The sequence below is a fragment of the Taudactylus pleione genome, unplaced genomic scaffold (genome assembly GCF_031769625.1).
Source record: "Taudactylus pleione unplaced genomic scaffold, aTauple2 ptg000156l, whole genome shotgun sequence".
Lineage (NCBI taxonomy): Eukaryota > Metazoa > Chordata > Amphibia > Anura > Myobatrachidae > Taudactylus > Taudactylus pleione.
In genome coordinates, this window is record NW_028284558.1 from 632,949 (window position 1) to 655,483 (window position 22,535).

At 44.4% G+C, this 22,535-nt stretch overlaps 1 protein-coding gene across 1 annotated transcript in view; it reads right to left on the bottom strand.

Moving 5' to 3' along the window:
• The window catches only part of WDSUB1 (WD repeat, sterile alpha motif and U-box domain containing 1), a 64,882-nt gene that overhangs the window by 3,251 nt on the left and 39,096 nt on the right, over positions 1-22,535 (bottom strand). Inside the window, exons 6-10 of the mRNA XM_088474879.1 lie at positions 21,887-21,920; positions 20,269-20,309; positions 11,999-12,105; positions 8,793-8,972; positions 8,574-8,714 (exon numbers count right to left, since the gene is read on the bottom strand). Coding sequence (XP_088331005.1) covers positions 8,574-8,714; positions 8,793-8,972; positions 11,999-12,105; positions 20,269-20,309; positions 21,887-21,920 — 503 coding nt within the window. The remainder of the gene's footprint in view (positions 1-8,573; positions 8,715-8,792; positions 8,973-11,998; positions 12,106-20,268; positions 20,310-21,886; positions 21,921-22,535) is intronic.

Sequence of the window (22,535 nt, forward strand, 5' to 3'; positions counted from 1 at the left end):
CCCCCCCTCCCCCCCTCATAAAAGTCAATGCAATTCTAAATCAACAAAGCTGCAATTCTCTTCAGGTTACCCTGTACCTCAGCGATGCCATTGCCATGGTTCTCTGGGAAATCACTGAAGCCACAGCCTATCAATTCACGAAGTGTAATTAGAAATGCTCATTTACAGGTATGTCCACAATCTACACACAACGCAGGAGCTCCATGTGACTCTGTAGCACAGATAGTCTTTCGTACAACTTTTTAACCTTCAAATTTGCACAATGAGGCGAATAGTTAGCACAAGCAGCTTCTGCTGATTAAAATGATATGCGGCATGTCTATGTTCTGTTGTGACTGCGGGTGTATCTGCATGTGAAACGCTACGTTACAGTCGCACACATAACATAGGCATGCCGCATAACATTTTAATCAGCAGAATCTGCTTGTGCTAACGATTCACATCACAGTGCAAATAAGACACCTTTGAATGTAAAAAGACGCTCAGCGCTACCGAGTCATGGCGCGGCACAACTAGAAGGGCTGTTTAACATGCAAGGAGGCTAGATGTATGAGGACACATCTGTATGTCATAGGGAATATATTGTGTGCCGCCAAATTCAATTAGGTGCGAAAAGTCGCATTTGGTGAAAAGCATTCGCCTATGCAATCTTTTTGCCTATCGCTCTATTCAATTCCCGGACGTTTTCATGCGTAAACTCCATAGGCAGAAACCGGCAAAGCTTTCACCACCTCAGAGGCAGGTGAAAATATGTGCACAATCCCCCCCCCCCCATAATGACATGCCATTTTTGGAGTAAAAAGTGCTGGAAAATGGGTCAGGTATTTTGGGGAGCTGTATGGATGGGACAGATATTTTTAGGATTGCAGGTGTATTTTTAAAAAAAGTTAAAACTGCACTTTATAAACGACGCTATAAATGGGTGCTAGTATATTTTTGTGCCACCTAAATAAATCCAACTTACTTTTTCCCCCCAAAAATAGCTTTATACCATTTTTCAACCCTTATGCAAATATGCACATAACAGCCATTTGACTCAATTTAAGAACCCAAAATACTATTCGGCTATTAATACACTTCTATATTGATTCCCAGGGTCAGTACTTTTTATGGGGTACAGACTGATTTCCCCAAAATATGCTGTACTTGTACGCTAGTTTTGCCATTCGCAGTTTTGCAATTAAATAGGGCAAAAAACGTGAGCGTGCATTGTGAAAGTACGCAAAAAGTTAGATTAAAAAATGCCGAATATAGATTGCATCAGTGAACGCTTTTCGCCAACCGCGGCTTCTTGCTCCTAAATGAATTTGGCCCTTGGTAGTAAACCAGAAAGACATTACTGCATTCCATCTCTGAGGAAGCTCACTACTATACACAGATGAAACGCGGTCTACTTTATTGAACAAACCTATTCACAATTCCATCAAGGGCATCAAAAAGGAGCCTGTACCCTTTCTCCACTTCTTATATGAATAAGTGTCCAAAAGCGCAATCAGTCAGGGCAGTGACCAGTGGCGGCTCCAAGTGGTGGGGCTTCAAATATATGAGATACACCAACTGCCAGTAAGTCCCAGCGATGTTTGGCAGCTTTTGGGGTGACTCCCCTCTTTGACTATTGGACTGCGCTGCAGCCTCACCTCTGGAGCCACCACTGATAGTGAACACCTCCTCTAAACTTAAGCCAAAGCTAGCCAAGAAGACTGCAGAGCAGGCTGCTACAACAGTGTGTCCATAGCATCGACAAAAGGAGTATAAAGCGGAGTTCAGGATAATATCAACAATAATGTTCATGACCACCTATTTTATGAACACAGTGAGATGCAGGAAAAAGTGATTTGCATACTACATCCGTACATAGCAACAGCACTGACCGTTTCTCCCTGGAAGCAGCCAGCAGGATGATCCTTTTGCAGCCAACAACTGAAATGGACTATTAAACTAGTTGTGGTTCCACCAAAGCACCTCATATAGACCACCCGACCAAAGCAAACAGCTCAAATACTGTATGTATTAGGCTTACATTTAGAATAACCATAGAAATATGTAATGTGATGTGTTAATAAAGTAAAACTTTTTTTTGTGTGTATATATATATATATATATATATATATATATATATATATATATATAAAAATTTCAAACCAAAGTATTTACTTTATTAATGTTTACTACCAAGGCATTTAACAGATGTGGGACCACTTGCTTAGAAAATGGTATACTCCCTATGACATACACTAAACTAAAGCTGGCCACACACTAGACCAACTTACATCCAACCAGCCAACTAGTTGATTGGTTGGAATGAAAATCTGGTAACGTATGGGAGTAAATGATGATCAGCAATTTGCTCCTAAATGCCAGAAAACAGATGAAAATGGTCGTTCAGACAAGTTTGTTAAATGTTTGATCTAAACTATTTGTTCAAACAACAGTTTTGGTCCATTTTCCAGTGTTTGGGAGCAAATTGCTGATTATTTGCTTTCATACCTTACCAGATTTTCATTTCAACCAATCAACGAGTTGGCTGGTTGGACAGATAATCTTTAGATGTGTGGCCAGCTTTAGACCACAGGTTCTCAAACTCTGTCCTTAGGAGACAGACAGTTCATGTTTTCCCGGTCTCCTCACAGAATCGCAAGTGAAATAATTAGCTCCAAATGTGGATCTTATAAAATGTGTCAGTGAGTAATGACTACACCTGTGCACCTGCTGGGTGACCTGGAAAATGTGACCTGAGACCGAGTTTGAGAACCCCTGGTGTAACAAACGCTTTTTTTTAATAGATTTTAGGCCGATGGGGCGTTCCCATTCCACTAATTCCATACAGCAGTATCACCATAACACGTATTGGAGACATTCAAGATGGATTCTTTACATGCACTGTGTCTTTAATGATGGCACTGGTTCCCGGTGTGTGTAGGCTGTGTAAAATAATGCCTGCCTCTATGCACAGCCTGTAGCTCCAGATGTTGCTACTACAGACCTTTTACATTTCAAGGTAAAAAAAAAAAAAAACCATGACCGTGTCGCAAAGCAATTCCATTGCTGCAAAATTTCCTTCACAGCTCTCACATGAGACACAGAGGTGTCCTCAAACCAAGCAGCGAGTGAGCCGCCAGGTCCCATGCGACTTGGCTTCCAGCGGGCGTCTTTTTAATCTGAAACTGCGTTTTAGTCACAAACTGATGCGACAAACCGTTTCACGAGTCTGCACTGTTTGCTATAGAACACGTGTACATCTGTCTGAGTCTGTACACGAAGCACAACAGACCTTTTGTGAAAAAAAAAGAAAACCATCAGCGGTTGCTGCATCATAGCACCCCGTATGCAAATTCAGACTTAGTCGTGCAAAGATAAACACGTCTCTCATATCAAATTAATCAGTGCAGTCTTGTGAAGCTGTTTGTACAAGAATAATCATGGCTGCTTCAGTCCGCAAAACAGATACTGAGTGCGAGGGATGGCAGCTAATTGACGGAAATTTGGGGCCATCAATGGTGCTAGTTTTCCTTCACCCTCACTTAGATGCGCGCAGCAAAAATAGGATTTTTGGTGCTCGCCACTAGTTCAGTTTCTCTTGATCCCATGGTGAACAGTGCCCCCCCAGATGGGACGTTCCAAAGCTTCCCTGCCCAGCCACCTCCGCATGCATTACTTTGAACTGATGAGATGGCTGCCTTGCATAACTGTTCCACTGAAGCGCCATTGCCCAAATGTTGCTCACTGACCTGGTCGAATGAGCCACAATACACTCTGGAACAGGAACATGTTCTGAAACGTAGGCCTGTTATCAATCGTGCTACAGATATCTTGTGTGCCTCAAACAGAGCGATCAACATAAACCCGTAAGGCTCGAACAACACGCAGCAAGGACAAGTCATCATCTTCACCTGAAGACATATCCTGAGACAAGTCAAGAATAACAATTTCCTAATTTAAATAAAAACGAGAGAACACCTTGGGCTGAAAAGACTGTGTAGGTCTCGAAACAGTTCTATCCTGGTGAAAAATCAAAATATGGAGCCCGGCATGAAAGAGCTGCCAGCTCGACACGCATCTTGCAGCGGAAATGGCCAATAGGAAAATCCACCTTCCATGTTTGATACTTAAACTTAACAGGCTCAAAAGGAGGTTTTTGCAATGTCACCAACACCAATTTAAAATCCCAAGATGCCACGGTGGCTCATTAGGGGGTTAATATGTAACATCCCCTGAAGAAAAGTCTGGACCTTGGGAATAGAGGACAGCTCCCTCAAAGAAAATGGACAGATCCGAATCCTGTAACTTTAACAAACCCAATTTTAAACCTTTGCCCAGTCCATCCTGCAAAAGGCATGATAAATGAAATGCCAAAGTATGAACCTGCCTCTATTATCACCAAGCGATATATATCCTCCAAACCATATGATGACTTTTGGAAGACACCAGTTTTCTGGTCTTGATCACCATCTGGATGACCCAGTCAGAAAATCCCTTAGCCCAGAGATTCATGGCTTCAACAGCCATACCATTAAAGCTACCTAATTTAAGTCTGTGTGCAGGATACGACCTTGGCTGAGCAGGTCTCTGCATACAGGAAGACACCATGGAGGTTCTGTTGCCAATAGGATCACCTCAGCATACAAAGCCCTCCAAGGCAAATCCAAAACCACCAGGATGCCGACAGTCTTTTCTGCCTTGATTTTTTTGAGAACCCGAGGAATTGGCGGGTAGAGATACACCACCCAGAACGACCAAGGTGCTGTTAAGGCATTCACCAGATCGGCCTGAGGATCCCTGATTCAAGCTCGGTAACGCTGCACTTTGTGGTTTAGCCAAGAAGCCATTAAGTCCATTTCCAGTAACGCCCAGGGCTGCACTAGCTGAGTGAACACATCGGGATGCAGGCACCATTCCCCTGTGTGAACAGCATGTTTGCTAAGGTAATCTGCTTCCTAGTTCTCTACACATTGACTAAACACAGTTGATATTACTGGAACAAACTTCTTTGGCCAACGGAAAATCCTAGCAGTCTCCACCATTGCCAATGCACTGCAGGTACCCCCCTGGTGGTTTACATATGCCACAGCCATGGCATTTTCAGATTGAATCCATAAGGGATTGCCCTGAAGAGAGCTGTGAACAGAGCTTGGAAAATTGTCCAACACTCAAGGACATTTATGAGGAGTCCTGTCTCAGTTCTGCACCACAGACCCTGAAACAGAAAACTCTATGTGACCGGTTCCCAATCACAGAGACTGGTGTCCGTGGTTACTACAGTCCGTGCCTCTAGGGACCGGAGCCGCACCTGACTGAAGAGGACTCCTGGCCAGCCACAAAGTAGGGATTGGCAAGCAAAGTACTGAGTCTCCAGACAGGGATTTGACCTGGATTACTGGGCCAACAACGAAGCCTTAAAAGGCAGAGAATGGAAACGTTCGTAAGGAACCGACTACAAAACCGTACACCACCCTCTCTAACTGGAGTACTCACACCTGTCAGCAAGCCATTATTGCCAACATCTGTTTATACATTGCCGAGATAGTCTTCCAGTAGGAAGATTCGGAAGGCCTTAGTGTAGAACAGAAGGCTCAGAAACACCTGGTTCTGTGAAGGACCAGATGAGATTTGGGATAATTGATTATCCATCTGTGAATCTCCAATGTTTCTATTGTTAAAAGAAAATGGCCCTGAAGAAGTGAAGCAGACTTTGCCTTGATCAGTAGATTATCCAGGTATTAAATGACTAACACCCCTTTTGAATGTAGAAAGGCTACCATTACCATCATGATCTTGGGCACTGTGGCCAACCTGAAGGGCAACATTCTTAACTGAAAATGGTCATCCCCTACCATAAACCTGAGCAGGCTATGATGACCTCCCCAAATGGGGACATGCTAGTATGAGTCTTTGACATTTATGGACACCAGAAAGTCATCCTGCTCTATTGCAGCAATCAAAAGCCAAATGGGATTCCATGTGGAATGTTGGTACTCACATGTATTTATCCAGAGAGTTTAGATTCAGCATATCCCAAAAAGACCTATCTGGCTTCTGAACCAGTAACATATTTGAATAAAAACCAAGGCCTTTTTGTTCCTTGCCTCATCTCAATCACTGTGAGAGAGAAGGGGCTGCGCTGCGGAGGTCAGCTGCAAGTCCCAGCGTGTGGTCTCAGGCTCCGCTGCAGGTGTGGGACCATCTGCTTATAAGACAAGGACACCTCCATGCCAGGGACCCAGAGAAAATGGGAGCAGGCATGGAGGAACAAAATGCATAGTGCTCATACCTGCTCCATCCACCTTAAAAAGAACTTAAAAGACAAAACCAAAAATCTGCAACATTTAAGCATAAAAATAAAACCCATGAAGCTGCTTCTGCAGCAAGTTGAAGTCAGTGCCTACTCCACAGGCACATAACGTAGACTAATTCTTGTTAGCTCCAGGCTTATGGGATGTAGAGGGGAGAGGTTAGCTTACAGACAAGTGAAGTCTGATGTGCCAACTCCTCACAGCGCCCTTTACACTCCATGGTGAGCAGTGTCCCCCAGATTGGATGTAAGAGAAAATGGAGATGTTGGGGGAACATATTCTACCAAGATGTGTACATATGGCATTATACTGATTTATCAATGTAATTGTTGTTTCCATCTGAGTAGGCAACACTTCCTCTGACACTTATGTAATGCAATCTCCATGTTGGAACATGCCTTGTGCTAAAGGTGCCCACACATATACCGATGTGCTCACGATACGATTTTATGGCCAATTTCCTCATGAACTTTCACGGGAGCTCCCTTGCCGTCGTGATCACAATTTGGAGTTAAAAATGTCCAATCTGACTAAAGATCCATCTTGCAGCCAATGCATTGTATCCCAGATTGGCTAATCTGCCCTACAGCACGGCAGATCAGAAGATGCGATGTACGACGAGCAGGGACGCGCATCGGCATTGTGCTCGTGAGTATAAACTCACGCTTTGTACTTTTTTTTACCCGATTCGTCGTAATCGGCCAAATCGTGTAAAATATCGCTATGTGTGTGGGCACCTTAAGATGCAGGTGACACAGGCAGAAATCACACAAGCGGTGTTATTTTTGACATTTCAATCATGAGGAGAAATGTTCATTTATAAACAGCAAGAGAAAAGACACCTTTTGTGTCTAAAGGTGCCTACACACTAGGCGATGTGGTCACGAAGCGATATAGTGTCCGATTTCCCCTTGAACTCTCCCCAGCAGCTCCCCGGCAGTCGTGGGCATGATTTAGTGTTAAAAACTGTCCTATGTGACAAACGATCTATCGTGCCTCCTAACTATTCCAGTGCAATGTGACTGAGACTGTCAGATCTGCCCTACAGCACGGCAAGATCTGAAAATGCGATGTACGACCAGCGGGTACGCGTATCGGCAACATGAGTGGACACTCACGATTAGGACATATTTTACGCGATCTCTCGTTCTGATGCGTCTGAATCGGGCGGATCGTGTAAAATATTGCCTAGTGTGTAGGCACCTTAACACAGAACTTGCATCATCTAGTTCAGAGCTTCTTGAGCCAGGTGACTTAGTGCCTGATTCACTACCGTATGCAATAGCAATTACACACGCAGTTCAACTGTGATAGTATGCTATTTCATTGCGATCGCTATTCCCTCGCAGCACTACATAATGATGCCCACTTTACTTACCACACATCCATGTTTAGCAAGACTGCGAAACCATCGGTACAATCGAGTACCATCACAGCCTCACGCACACTTGCACAAGCCCTGACCTTACTCAGAAAATGCTAACTTCCACGCATGCCATCAGGCCAGATAATTTATGCACGAACCTGCAACGCCCTTTATACGCACTAGCACGCCTGCATTCAGCCGACCCCCCCCCCCCTCCCTGTCACCACCCACAAATGGAACTTCATGTCAATCACTCTGCGACGGGTCTTCATAGCCATTGCGATCGCAGCACCGATTGCGGTGGCTAGTTTGCACACGCGCACTGCGATTCATGCGCAGAACGCAACAATCGGCCAATTGCATGCGTAATCGCAATTGCGTGCGGTAGTGGATTAGGCCCTTAAATAGTACCGCAATCATTTTGATTTAAGAATCTGTGCTCAAGCATTGCTGTCCTTAAAACCTGGACTGTTCGTTTCTCTTGAGAAACGAGTATGAGAAACATTGATCTAGTGAATATTGAACACGATGCATTAGCACACTGCAAGTATACCTCAGAACACCGCCACCTAATGCAAATTATTATTATTAATAAGAAATTAGGAAATCACATGTGATAAACACTCGTGGTCACCCTGGCACGATTGTGAGCCAACATCCCATGAAACCCACTGAGTGCTGAAGATGAGATATTATTCTATATTGATCCGGATGTTAATATTTGATGTCCCAACAGCGCTGGGACTGAAAGGAGAGTCTTCAATAACCAGCAGATCAGTCACCTGTGATTGCCAATGTGATTCTAAACGCATAGAGCACCAGTGTTATATCTGCCCAAACACTCACCTTTCTGCAGCATAAAAAGAGAAGAAATGAAGCCACAAATGCTTCGTCCACATATGTGATGTACATGTTACCTGATGCAATCACTGGCTCCTTCATGATTTCCCAGGTTATAGGGCAGAGGAACTCGTCTGGGATATTGGAAGATGCTGCCTTCATCTTGCTTTTCAGATCCTCAATTTTTCTCAAGATCCTATTGCGCAGTCCTAGCGACTCTGCCAAGGGAGACATAATTAGTATGCACGTCCACCGCTATCTATAGAGAGCCTGGCTAGTCCCTCGTTGTGTCATACCTATCTTCAGGTCATTAAGCAGCGTGTCCTTGGTGAGGCCAAGTAATTCTCTACCATCAATGTTATTTGCACTGAACTTGTGCTCTACCTCTGCCAGGCCCTCTTCTGTGAGCCAAAGTCTGACATCTTCCTCTGTCCAGTTGTCAATATGAGTCTCTGCTTTTCTCCTCATTCTGCCAGCTGAGGACACAAAACAAAGCAAGCAATGAGCTTCCATGGGAAGATTTCAGGTCTCTATTGGAGGCCACCTTGTCCTAGGGCTTGAGGCCATTTGTGAACAATACGTACAATGTGTAGCAATTGAAACAAGCTTAAAGTAGAATCATTGATCTCTTGCCTGAAGAGCATACACAGTATAGAACATGGGCAAGGTGGCCAAATGTTACATGCAAATACATCAATGATCCCTACTTTTGTTAAATGTAAGTTCTCTACCTCATTAAGGGATGTAGTCAGTAGTGATGCCGGCGGTCAGAATCTCGACAGCAGTTGGAATCCCGGCTCCAGAATCCGGACCGCTGACGTCCCGATGGTATTAGGGTTAGGGTTGTGGAGTGTTAGTCTCCCGGGGGGGGGGGGGGGGGAGGCATCTTACAATTAGGTTGCGGGTAGGTGGGTTAAAGGGGAGGGTTCGGGGTTAGGATACTTACAAATATCTGTCAGGATTCTGACTGCCGACATCACGATCGCCGGGATCCCGTAACCAAACCCTCATGAACTGTGCTTGCTTACTTCCAAAACACACACTTCAGATTGGTTAAATAATGATACAATATAGTATTAATTATGTAGAAAAGCAACATTATTTCAGGTAGTACTATACTAAAAAAAAAAAAAAAAAAAAAGTGAAAAAGGGCTCCTGCTGCCAATGCCTTCCTCAAATTGAGTTGCTGCTTGTAAATTGATATGGACGTTTCATTCTGCTGGGTTCACTCTCAGCAATTGCTGCAAACAGTGTATGTCTGACCCGGCTACCTGCAGTATCTGCTGCCACCAGTTCTGAGCAGCCCGTAAGGAGTAAATAGGCACACTGGCAACAGGAAAGATTTTAGCAGTGGGCACACCGCCATAGCCTGACTTCAGTGACCAGTGACTCCTAGCAGCATTGCACTCCGTTACAGACATGACCACCTCTGAGGCATGTCCCAATATCACAATCTCAGTCATTTACTGTGGTTCTGCCTTTGGGCACTGCGAGTAATTTTAATTCTAACAAACAGCAGCAGAAAAAGAATTATAATTATGGATGAGGTAGGTGCAGGCAGCTGGGCTTTGTGAGAACATGGATAATCTGTGACTGGGCAGGATGTGGAGCTGTGAGGCCGACACTGAAGGCGGGGGGGAGCTGTGGTGAGGCCGACACTGAAGGCGGGGGGGAGCTGCCAGTATAATTACAGACGTTACTACTGGTCTAGATTGTTGCAGAAATGTAGATGCTGTTGTAGATTAAGGATAGACATTCGGATTTTAACCAAAGAGGGAACAGTTACAGTGGAATACACATTCTACATGAAGGAAAACCATACACTTATACCTTTTGTTACTACACCCAGGGGCATAGAGAAGGGGGGGGGGGGGGGGTAGTGGGGCGGGTACTAATTACCCAGGCATGGGCTTGTTGGAGGGGCCTGGGTTCACCGCCCTCTTTATCTGTCAGTGCCGCTGCATCAGCCTCCCTTACCCCAGCCCAGCACACAGCTGCGTTGGGTCCAGGGAGGCTACTGCCACTGAGCAGTGCAGCAGCTTCCTTTGCCTGCACTTGATATGCGAGGGAGGGGACAGGGAGAACACCGATTGCCCCTCAGATCTACCCCTGGTTGAGGGGAGGATGGTGGCCACGCCCCCTACAGTACCAGGGCCCGGCACCGCTCTCTACAGCCCTGACTACACCAGTGGCTGTGATTGTGAGGAAGGAAGTTTGTGTACAGAAATCTCCAGTGTACATGAGTACATGAAGGCAATAGCTAGCCTCACCAGCTTTTCACATGGAGACCAACACTCCAAGGGGAGGTAAGATCCTAACTGTAGGTTATATATATCAAGAAAATCTACCACCAGTAATCCCACAGTAATCTGTGGGAAAGGAAAACTGGTGAACAAGAGAAATCACTATAACCCAGGGCCAAAACTAGGTGTGTGCGACCAGTGCCGCCACAAGAGAACGCTGGGCCCTGTGGACGGCACACTTGGCACCCCACGACCCTTGCTTCTGGCTAGCAGACACGCTTACAGGTAGGCACCATGCCATGTGTACAGCTGCTTGGAGCGTCTTCAAGACACTCTGGGCAGAGCCGCACTTCCGGGTGCTGGCGGACCCCTATGCGTGACGTCATGCGAAAGACGACAGCACAGGGAGCCATAAAGACCTGTTATGGCACGGCTATAACCCATGGTAACCAATATAAAATTAGCTTTCCTTTTGGTTGCTACGGGTTACAATGGCCTTTTCCTGTCCAACAGTTATCAGGGATGTCACTAGTTCCTCATAGACAGACAGGCTGTAGGCTTGTGAATATCGTGTCATACCACAAAATGGCTTTTTTTTTGTATCCATCTCCAGCCAACAACTAATGACATCTCAGTCTCTGTCAATATACGAAAACTTTTACATACATAGTGAATGTTTAGTAGCCTTTAAATAGAAGAAGCTTGTATTTTAGATTTAGTTTTGCTTTAATTAAAAGTCAAACAATGATTTAGTTTAGGTGGAGAGCATCTTTATAAACTGAGAGAACATGCACAAGACAACACCATAAAATCAGTGTGGCCGAAGGTTCCAGATCAGAGGTTCACAAACTCAGTCCTCAAGGCACCCTAACAGGCCAGGTTTTAAGGATAACCATGCTTAGGCACAGGTGACTTAAGTAGTACCTCAGTCTGGGTTTTCGGAATTTGGGAACCTCTGTTCTAGATACAACCTACACTCTAGAACCAATACACGAGGAGGGGGAAAATGATGTCACAAAGCTAGTAGCCCCTTAAACTATCACACTGGTCCCTAGATCTGAGTATATGTTTGACTGCCCTCTGATTAGAACATACTACTAAAGAATTCAAGATACAATGCCCAGAAAGATGCTGATGGCTCCCAATACAGCAAATACACAATAACAAACATGGAATTTTACGCAATTTAATGAAGAAGAACATATTAGATTGTCTGTTAGGTATATTTTGGGCAATAAACTATATAAAAAAGGACTTGCCTGGTGAATAACTTGCAGGTCCCAATTTCCATATAGCTACTGTCTTGTCCATAGACCCTGTGGCGAGCAGAGGTTGATTGGAAGCTAGAGCACAGGCCGTCACATACCTTGTAAGAGAAAACAGCATTGACCAGCAGTTATTTAATGGGCACTATACGGACATGGCAGGAAGGACATAAATCCTGATTAATCATCTTTTACTGAGAAGTCACAGAACACTTGGCCCAATTCCCTGGCAGAAGAGGTAGCGGATACATCGGCCCATATTGTCTTGTACACCGGCACTAGCGACAGCATTGGTATGTACCGTACAATTGACAAAAGAGAGCTTTTCCTTATCCTCCTGGGCTGTGCTTTCACAACATAGGAAATTAGAACTCATACAGAACACTGTGGCATTGTTCATCTTTGGCACCAAGGCGGATACACACATAATATACACCTAGCACACATTCCAGAGGTGACGGTAATGCATTCATAGGCCAAAATTGGAGCTGAGGAAACCTTCCCTGCCTCATGTAAATCCTGGTCATAGAGGTTTACAGCATTAGGGTACATCAGCCACACAGGTGTCAGCTCTGCTCTAAGCAATGTACAACTATGTCAGGGGATCCAGCTCCTTACACTCACAGGAAGTGGTTCCCAAGTGATTTAGAAATGATCCCGCACAGGACAAAGATAAATTAAAACTTATCCTATAATTGAGTAGTTAAGCAGAGTACTATTTGTTTATGGGTTGGTGGTGCTCCCTAGGAATATGTGAAAGATAATCCACAGGTATACAAAATAGTTAGCAAAGAACGAAAAAGAAGAAATTCCTTTTGTGGGGCACTCATTCTTTGCTTGCTGAAATATATGATCGTAAAGATGATATATGTTAAGATATAACCTTTATTAGCTACACTTTAAAATAAAGGGGTTCAAGACATTAGACTCAAAAAAATTTCTAAAAAAAATAACGAGTCTACCCTCAATATAGACACATAACAAAATATTATATAATAAACACACAATGTCATATGGCAGTAATTGGTGCTTAGATGAATATACAAATATATCAAAGCATAATTTGGCGGCGAATATATTATATAAAAATATATCTGACCACTGAGGAGTATCGTTTCTAACAGAAACTATATAGAACCTTCATTTGTATCAAAGTATCAAATGATATGTTATTCCAATAGTTATTTGTCACAGCTTATTGACCTAATACCTGTACTCTAGGTCATAAACATATCTTAATGTAAATTAAGAGTACAGAATACGTATCAGGGCATAGCGCCCCTGTCATTTACCGCCCAGACCCCCGATCATACATCGGGGAGAAACGGTATCAGCGCACTTAACGTGCGCTGATACAGTTTCTGGGCTTCATACATCTACCCCATGGAGCTATAACGACAGTCTAGCAGATAATTAAATATATGATTGTTTAAGCACATATATTATGCTCTATTACCAGTGGGGCTATAACAACCGTCTGGATGCTACAATATGTGCATATGTTAGTGTGCCTTAGTCTCACAGATAACCAGATATGCAGTGTTTATGACAGGTAACCCGCATATTGTGCTCTATTAATGGCAGAGTATCAGCAGTCTAGGTAAAGAGCAGTTCGCAACTTAAGATGTCTCCGTCCCCTCTGCTGCCGGGAGTCTTTCCGAGAGGTCACTAGATGAGAGAGGGACTCCGACAGAGCAGATGGAAAAGATAGTGTGAGAGTGAGAGGGTCCCGTGCCAGGCGTTAGGTGGCCTCTGTTACCATCGGCATTGCAGAGACCAGATTTCCCGCGGGAATGTCACTCGCACTGAAAGAAAGTACCTGCTGTGTGGTAATAACTTGGAGATCCCCTTGGTGGAAAGTATGCTGCCCCACGGAATCTTGCTGGGGGCTGGTAAGACGTGCATTTCGCCTCGTTACCTTGTTCACTTACAAGCTTGCAGGAAGTGGTCTGCTTCACCTTGCTGATCACCGTCATCTGGCCACTCTGTATTGTGTCATGCTTAAGGTCAGCACTTACTATACACTTTGTCTGGACAAATTCGAAACATCTTTTGTGATTGCCCAAGAGAGCAAACGGCACTCAATGAGCCTGTACCAACTAAGTGGGTATATAGATGGGATCAGCGTCACCGGTGGGAAAAATGAAGACCGGGGAACAAACGTGCACTGGTGACAGAGATGAAACTAAGAGCAGAGCACAAAATGAAGATGGTCACAGGCAGGGGGGTTTCCGAGGACCTGGAAACCCCCCCATGGCACAGTGGCGGGCTGGGCAGGGTGCCGTGTGCCCCCCGGGCTACTCAATTGCCGAGCCGCCACTTTCTCAGACAGGTAAGGGATCCTGGGCTGCAGATTCCATGCAGACTAGCCGTCCGCATGGAATCTGCTGAAAATGCCCTCCAAAAATGTCCACCGCCTAGGAGGAGACAGACGCTAGAGGTCGTACCTCAGGGAACGCAGAGCGCATAGTGTTACCCGGAAGTGCCGGGAACGCTGGCGCCACCAGGAGAAGATGCAGAAACCTGCACCTTCTCTCGTATAACTGCTGACCACGAGCATGAAACCCCTGATAAAGAGCGTGAGACCCCTGACAATGAGCATGTAAACCCATAGCATGAGACCCCTGGCAATGAGCAAGTAATTGAAAAGTAATTTGAAGCCTAACTGTGGGGCATAAAATGGTGTTAGGGGCATAACTGTATGTGGAATAATGTGTAATGGGCATTACAGTGTGTAGCATAATGTGTACTGGGCATTACTATAAGGAGGAAAAATAATAATGTAAACTGTCTATGGGGGGTGGAGACGCATTTTTAACTGTTCGCCCTGGGAGCCAAATTGCCTAGAAATTACCCTGCATTAGTATTAGTAAAATACAATGGGGGGCGGAGGACGCCAAAACCTTTTTTTAGCAGGTGGCAAGCAAAATGTATAGTTACACCACTGCACGGCTGCATTCCGACTTTGACTAGTTAGGCGCAGTTTCTCCATCTAAACATGACCTCTGTAGCTGCGGCTCCGAATCTGAGAGCACAGTAGCTCTCACTGATGACCCCACAACACTCCCTGACATGGAAGAGTGCCGGTTAGTCACAATGTAATGGTCCATTTGCCATATGCGGCTACTGGTGAATTCTTTGGACGCCGTTGTCTAATGTGTGAAAGTACCCCTGCAATGGCCAGGAAGCATATCCTGAGATGTTATGCCAATCATGGACTCAGACTATTACCCCCTTTATTGAAAGTTGAAGGATCGTACACTGCATAGAATAACTCACAGTAACATACATCACTCAGAAACCTCCCAACTAGTACAAGTTAGGCCACCTAACCTATGTCCACGTCCTGTTCAGCCATTATTAGTACTTTGTCTAGCAAGCCTCTAAAAAATAGGACTACCCCACGCAAATAGGGACAGTTGGGCAGGGGCTAAAGTGGGCCGGAACTGCGTTCCATCAGTTCTATTGAAGACGGACCCAGTTCCACCTCCTGCGGCCCACCCAAGCCAGCCTATCAGCCCAGCACTCTACTCCTTCCCCACAGCAGCAGCTGGAGGCTGGAGTTCACTCCTGAGCTTCGGCTTCCCCCATGGGCACTATGGGAGAGACGTCATGACGTCTCTCCCATATTTCCGAGGAACCGCCAGTCGGACGGCAGCAGACGCAGGAGCGGGGCTTCAGGTAAGTATTGTGTTTTTTTTCTTGTGTAAGGGGCACTACTGCAGGGGGCATTACCACAGGAAGCATTACTAATGGGGGCATTACCACTGGGGACACTACTAATGGGGGCCTTGGATAGGCATTGGAATGGGGGCACTACTACTGTGGCTCTGCATAAGGAGCACTACCACTACTGTGGGCATTGCATAAGGGGCACTACTGCTGTGGGCATTATTAATTTATTTATTGACAGTTTCTTATATAGTGCAGCATATTCCGTTGCGCTTTACAATTTGAATCAACATTAATAGAGCAAGACTGGGTTGTAAAAGACAGACATAAAAGGTAAGAGGGCCCTGCTCCCAAGCTTATAATTTATAGGGAATTAGGTGTTGATACACAAGGATAGGTGCTACATATTGCAAATTGGTCCAGCCCGATTGCAGAGGTTCTTGGTGGGCTGTATGATCCAGTCACACTGGAAAGTTGGCCTAGGGTCAGGAGGATGTGAAATTGAAGTAAGAGAAAATGTGATGTGTGTAAAGTATAAGAAGGGAGCTAGATAGGGAAGCTATAAAAAGGTTATGTGGGCGGTTCTGGAATGTGAGAAGCTTGTCTGAAGAGGTGAGTTTTCAGAGAACGCTTGAATGTTTGGAGACTAGTGGAAAGTCTTACTGTGTGTGGGAGGGCATTCCACAGGGTGGGTGCAGCCCGAAAAAAGTCCTGCAACCTTGCATGGGAGCAAGTAATGCGTAAGGAGGAGAAACGCAGATCTTGTGCAGAGCGGAGATGTCGGGTTGAAAGATATTTTGAGATAAGTGAAGAGATGTATGTTGGTGTGGTTTGGTTAATAGCTTTATGTGTGAGTGTATTGAATACGGTAGAAGACCGGCAGCCAATGGAGGGTCTGACAGAGCGGATCAGCAGACAATGAACGTTTGGCAAGAAAGATCAACCTTGCAGCTGCATTCAAAATGGATTGTAGCGGCAAGAGTCTGTTTTTGGGTTGACCAGTAAGGAGACTATTGCAATAGTCAATGCGGAAAATGAATGCATGGATTAGAGTTTTTGTAGTGTCTTGTGTGAGATATGGTCGAATTTTGGCTATGTTTTTTAGATGTATGTCTCAGGATTTAGAGACAGATTGAACTGTCTTTTGTTCCGCACATTCAGAGTCAAGGATGACACCTAGGCAGTGAGCTTGTGGGGTGGGGTGAATTGTCAAGTTGTCAACAGTAATAGAGATATCAGGTTGGTAACCACTATTGTCTGGTGGAAATATAATTAATTCTGTTTTGAATATATTAAGTTTGAGGTGGCGAGATGACATCCAAGATGAAATGGCAGAAAGACATTCAGTGACATGGACCAGCACAGATGGTGACAAATCTGGGGAGGGTAGGTATATTTGAGTATCATCCGTACAGATTATACTGAAAACCAAAAGAGCCGATTAGTTTGCCAAGAGAGGTGGTATAGATTGAGAAAAGCTGAGTACCCAAGACTGAGCCTTGAGGTACTCCAAATGATAGAGGTAGTGAAGAGGAGGCAGAATCAGAAAAGCGAACAGTGAAAGAACGATTAGATAGGTAGGATGAAAACCAAGAAAGGGCTGTGGGCCTGATTCAGAGCCGGACGCTATTTGCGCTCGCTCGTTCAGAAAAAAGGGGTGGCTATTCAAATGAACCGTTCGCTCTTTGCGGTCTGTTCACGCCTCTAGGTCTGAACGAGCTAACCAAACATGCGGTCGTTTTTTTGGAAAACTACGCCCCCTGGCCGCTCGCATCCTACGTCATGTCCGCTATTTATTAGATTAATCGAGTACATCGACCAGCGTATGAACTGCTCGCTATTCTTGTGGTTGGTTTTTCCTACCGCAATCATGCGAGCAGTTCTGACTATAAAATAACCCAGTGACGTGGTCAATGACGCTGCTGTATTAATTATGCACACCCATAAAACGCCCGTTTTGACCTTTAAGTACGCCTGCGTTCGGATCTCCACTCCCCGTTTTCAAGCACCTTCCCCTGTTGCCACCCACATACGCCTCCTCCTGTCACTCAAAATAGCAGGCATTCGCTATTTAGCGAACAAACGATTTTTGGCCGCACTGATTACGATCCGTACGCATGCGCAGTTGGGCAAACATCGCTCGGAACGAACGAGCGGCAGCTTACGAGCGGCTCTGAATCAGGCCCTGTGTCTTTAAGACCTAGGGATTGTAGTGTTTGTATGAGCAGAGAGTGGTCAACAGTGTCAAAGGCAGCAGAGAGATCTAGAAGAATTAGAAGTGAGTAATGTCTTTTAGCTTTGGCAATGACCAGATCATTTACTACCTTAGTCAGTGCTGTCTCTGTGGAATGTTGGGAACGAAAGCCTGACTGAAGTGGGTCCAATAAGTTCTGTGAGGCGAGTGTAGGCAAGTCTCTCAAGTATCTTAGAGGGGCAAGGGAGCTGGTAGATAGGACGGTAATTTGAGAGAGAGTTAGGGTCAGAATTTAGTTTTTTCAAAATGGGTTTGATCACTGCATGCTTGAACAGTGATGGAAAGATACCAGTAAAGAAAGAAAGATTACAGATTTTAGTTAAGTGTGGGATGAGCACAGGAGACAGAGCTTTACTGATTTGTGAGGGTATAGGATCAAGAAGAGAGGTAGTAGAGTAGCAGGATGAGAAGAGTGTAGATACTTCATCTTCATTAGTGGGGTCAAATGATGAGAACATGCCACCGTTTCAGGTAGGGAATTGAGCAGGTCCCTGGCTGAGGAGGAGCATACCATTTCATTTCAGATATTATCAATTTTGCCCTTGAAATAGGAAGCAAGATCTTGTGCACTGATAGGAGCAGGTGGGTTTGGTGACGGAGGGGTAAGAAGTGATTTAAAAGTTGATAAAAAGTCGCTTGGGGTTAGAGGCTTGGCCAGAGATGACAGATTGGAAATATGTTCATTTGGGAGTATACAGTGCATTACGATAAGAGTGGTAGATACTTTTATATGTGAGGAAGTCACTTGGAGTACGAGATTTACACCACTGACGTTCTACTTTACGTGATAGTTTTTGTAGGTGTCTTGTCAATTTGGAATGCTATGGCTGACGTCTAAGTCTATGTGGAGTGTGATGGGTAGCTGGAGCTACTTCATCAAGGGCTAGTTCTAGGGTCTGGTTTAATGTGATACAGCAGTCTTAGGTGAAGTGAACTTAGAAATTGGAAAGAGCAATTGTTGCAGAGGGGTGGCTAGTTGTTGAAAATTAATAGCATTAATATCTCTGTTGGTTTGAGGAGACTTGGCTTATTTGATTGACATTGAGGTTAACGTAATGGAGGAGAGTGTGCAGGTGATAAGGTTATGATCTGAGAGGGGGAAAGGAGAATTAGTGAAATAAGAAACTGAGCATAGTCTGGTGAATACAAGATCAAGGCAGTGGCCACCCTGATGAGTTGAGGAGTCAGTCCATTGGGACAGGCCAAGAGAGGATGTTAAAGAGAGAAGTATGGAGGCATGAGGAGATTGAAATCACCCATGATGATGGTGGGTATATCAGAGGATAGGAAGTGAGGGAGCCAGGCAGAAAAATGTTCCAGAAATGGATTGGGTGGTCCAGATGGGCGATAGATAGCAGCAATGCGCAGAGAGAAAGGGGTGAAAGTCCTAATGGTATGTACTTCAAATGATGTAAATTTGAGTGATGATACCTGTGGGGGATATTCTTGCTCCACCTCCATTACAATTACCAGGTCCGGAGGTGTGTGTGTGTGTGAAGTGTAGGCAACCGTGTGAGAGTGCTGTGTAATGGGATGCACTGCTGTGGGCATTATAGAAGGGGCACTACTACGGTGGGCATTATGTGTATTAGAGGCACTACTACTGTGGGCTCTGCATAAGGGGCATAACTACTGTGGGCATTGCATAAGGTGCACTACTGCTGTGGGAATTATGTGTAATGGGATCTACTGCTGTGGGCATTATGGGTATTAGGGGCACTACTGTGTCATAACATGAATAAGGGTGTAATGTGAATCAGGGGCACTATGTGCGGTGTAATGTGAATAAGATTGTGCTACTGTGTGGCATAATTTGTATTGGGGATACTATTGTATGACCACACCCCTTTCTTTTTTAGACCACGCCCTTTTGAGACCACGCTCCTTTTTTGCAGCTCGCGCAGTCCCTTTATTAAATAAGTGCCGAGAGGGGGGGTGGGGTTTAGTTCCACCACTTCTCTAGGACCACTTTAAGCACTGCAGCTGGGAGCTAAGTATATATACTACCCATTACACAAAGCCAGTATGCTCCCACTAGAGTACTGCAGCTAATACATTCTATACCATCATCTATACACAAACGCTTGGCTGAGAGAAGGGCAGAGACAAGGGGTAATCACTGCTGTCTTCCCTTCCTTACTTCCCTGAGCATCCAGTAATGCTGTATATATATTTATTAGTACATGAATAAAAGTCTTCTATGACCCTGGCTATAAATACCAGTCTGTGCTGGTATAAGATGTCTATTTATCCTGCCTCGGTAGACATGAAGAATCTGCATTTAATTTTCATTGCATTACATAAGGTATAATATTGTAATTAATTAAAATGTACCAACCTTGTGTGATGAGTGAGGATGTGTAGAATGCATCCGGTTTTCTAAAGGGAAAAGATACAGAAATACCATTGTCTGTGTTTAGCCCAATTTCTAGCTTTTATTAGGGCATAAGCTTTCAGAAGATGGAGTTTAAGGCTGCAGGAAATTTAACAATAGCAAAACAAAAATAAACCACATTGCAACATATAACCAGTCACTCAACCATGATACAGACAGAAATTGCAGCACAACTTTATTGCACCCTAAATAGATGCATATGAGTTACATAACTATTGTGGGAGAAATGAACTGAAATGCAATGCCCACCAATCTCTCAGTGCTACTTTCAGGGAGATGCACAGGGTTGCCATCTTTAACAATGACCTAATTTAGCATGGCATTCCCTAACTTTACTCTGGACAGTCCAGGAATCAGAAAATCTGACTGGAGACCAAATGTTAGGTCCCCAACGGTCTTGTCACTATTATTGCTGTGAAGTAACTTGAAACTACAAGTACTGGCACTCTCTGCTACACAGGACAAAACTGTAAAAGATCTGCTGCAGCTAAGGAGACCTGCTGTCCTCGTGAGGACTGGAGACTTCCTGCGAAGAGAAGACTCCACTGAGAAGTAAGACAACTCTGCAGCTTATCGGAATTCCAGACCCTCCAACACGACCTGTTCCATTAGGTATAAAATGCTCTGCTCCTGGATCTCCTTCTTAATTTAGTATTGCAGCCACCTGTGGGGAAACACCCTTTTCTCATCATTAACTCGTTCAACACAGGTGACTGCAATCATAAACTAGGTCCAGGAGCAGAGCATTTTGTACCTGATGGAAGGGGTCATGTTGGAGGATAGGAAATTCTCAAAACAAAAATATAATAAAATAAATGTAAGTTTATCCAAATGATTTCCAAAAGGAAAATAAATAATTTAAGAGGAAATTATTATCCTTCTCAGAAGACATTTTATAGGGAAAATAAACACAAAATATTGATGAACAAGACATGTTCTCTCTGAATTGGCATGTCATTGTGTTATAATGCTGCAGGTAAACAAGGGTCCTAACAGAAAGGGACTGAAATGCCGGCAGCTGTTTAGCCGCCAGTTCAAATCCCGACAGCAGGAATTTCCGACAGCAGCACGTAAGTGATCTAACCCTCCCCTCTCCCCCCCTAACCCTCCCTTAGGGGTGCCTAGCTCTATACTCAATAAATCTAACCCTCGGGGGGGGAGAGCCTAACCCTCCCCCCTAGGGGTGCCTAACCCTCCCCCTTAGGGGTGCCTAACCCTAACCATCCCTAACACTATCCCCGCTAACTGCCCTAAACCTAACCCTCCCCCCCCACGGCTAACAGGACGGACGCCCTGCATTTACCTCGTTTGGGCACGCATCGTCCTGGGTTCCAGTGCCGAGATTATGGCAGGCGTCGGTATTTCGACGCCTATCATAAATCCTTTGCCGGCATTCTGCAGTGGGGATTGTGACCGAATCCCGGTCCTAACACATTTTTAGTTTATTTATAATTTGGTCACCGATTGGTGTTGGTCCATCAATCAGCCAAGAATATTTATCAACATTTGGGGGAAAAAAAATTGCAAATTAAAAAAATATATATATATAAAAATGACTTACAGCTGCATAAATTATTACAGATTTGTCCACAGACCTAGAGTAAAACAAACAAACATCATAAACACAACAGATATTCATTGTATACTTAGGTATCATTGATAAGCATGAGATCTGTCCATTTGAAAAGAAATTTAAAAAAGTTGTGATCTAAGGTCACATATCTGCTTTGTGTTTTTTTTATGCAAAACACTAAACCAGGCAGAATTTATATATTACATTATGGAACAAATGAGGAGTGGTATCCTATAAGTCATAAGATAGATCAGTACTTTTGAAGTGTGAAAAATAATAATAAAGGGATTCAGAACTCATTCACTTTAAATCTTTACTTTCATCTAAAAACAAATCTCTGACCCTCCTATCTTGGCTTCTGAATTAAAGACAAATGCAAAGTTTATGTTTTGCGATCAAGCTGATTTACCCCACCCTGCTCTCTCTCTCTCTAGTAGCCCACCAAGGCAGAAGCGGGTGACTGATTCCCCCCTCTCTGGTAAGTGGTGGCCCTTGAACGCTCTTTCTAGCAGTATAACAAAAAGGTTGTGCCTTTGTATAGCCATCACCCCACTGATCACATCATCATTAATCTTTTATTGTAACTGGGGATTTGTATAAAAGGCGGATGATCTTTTGCTGCTGTGGACTAGAGCAG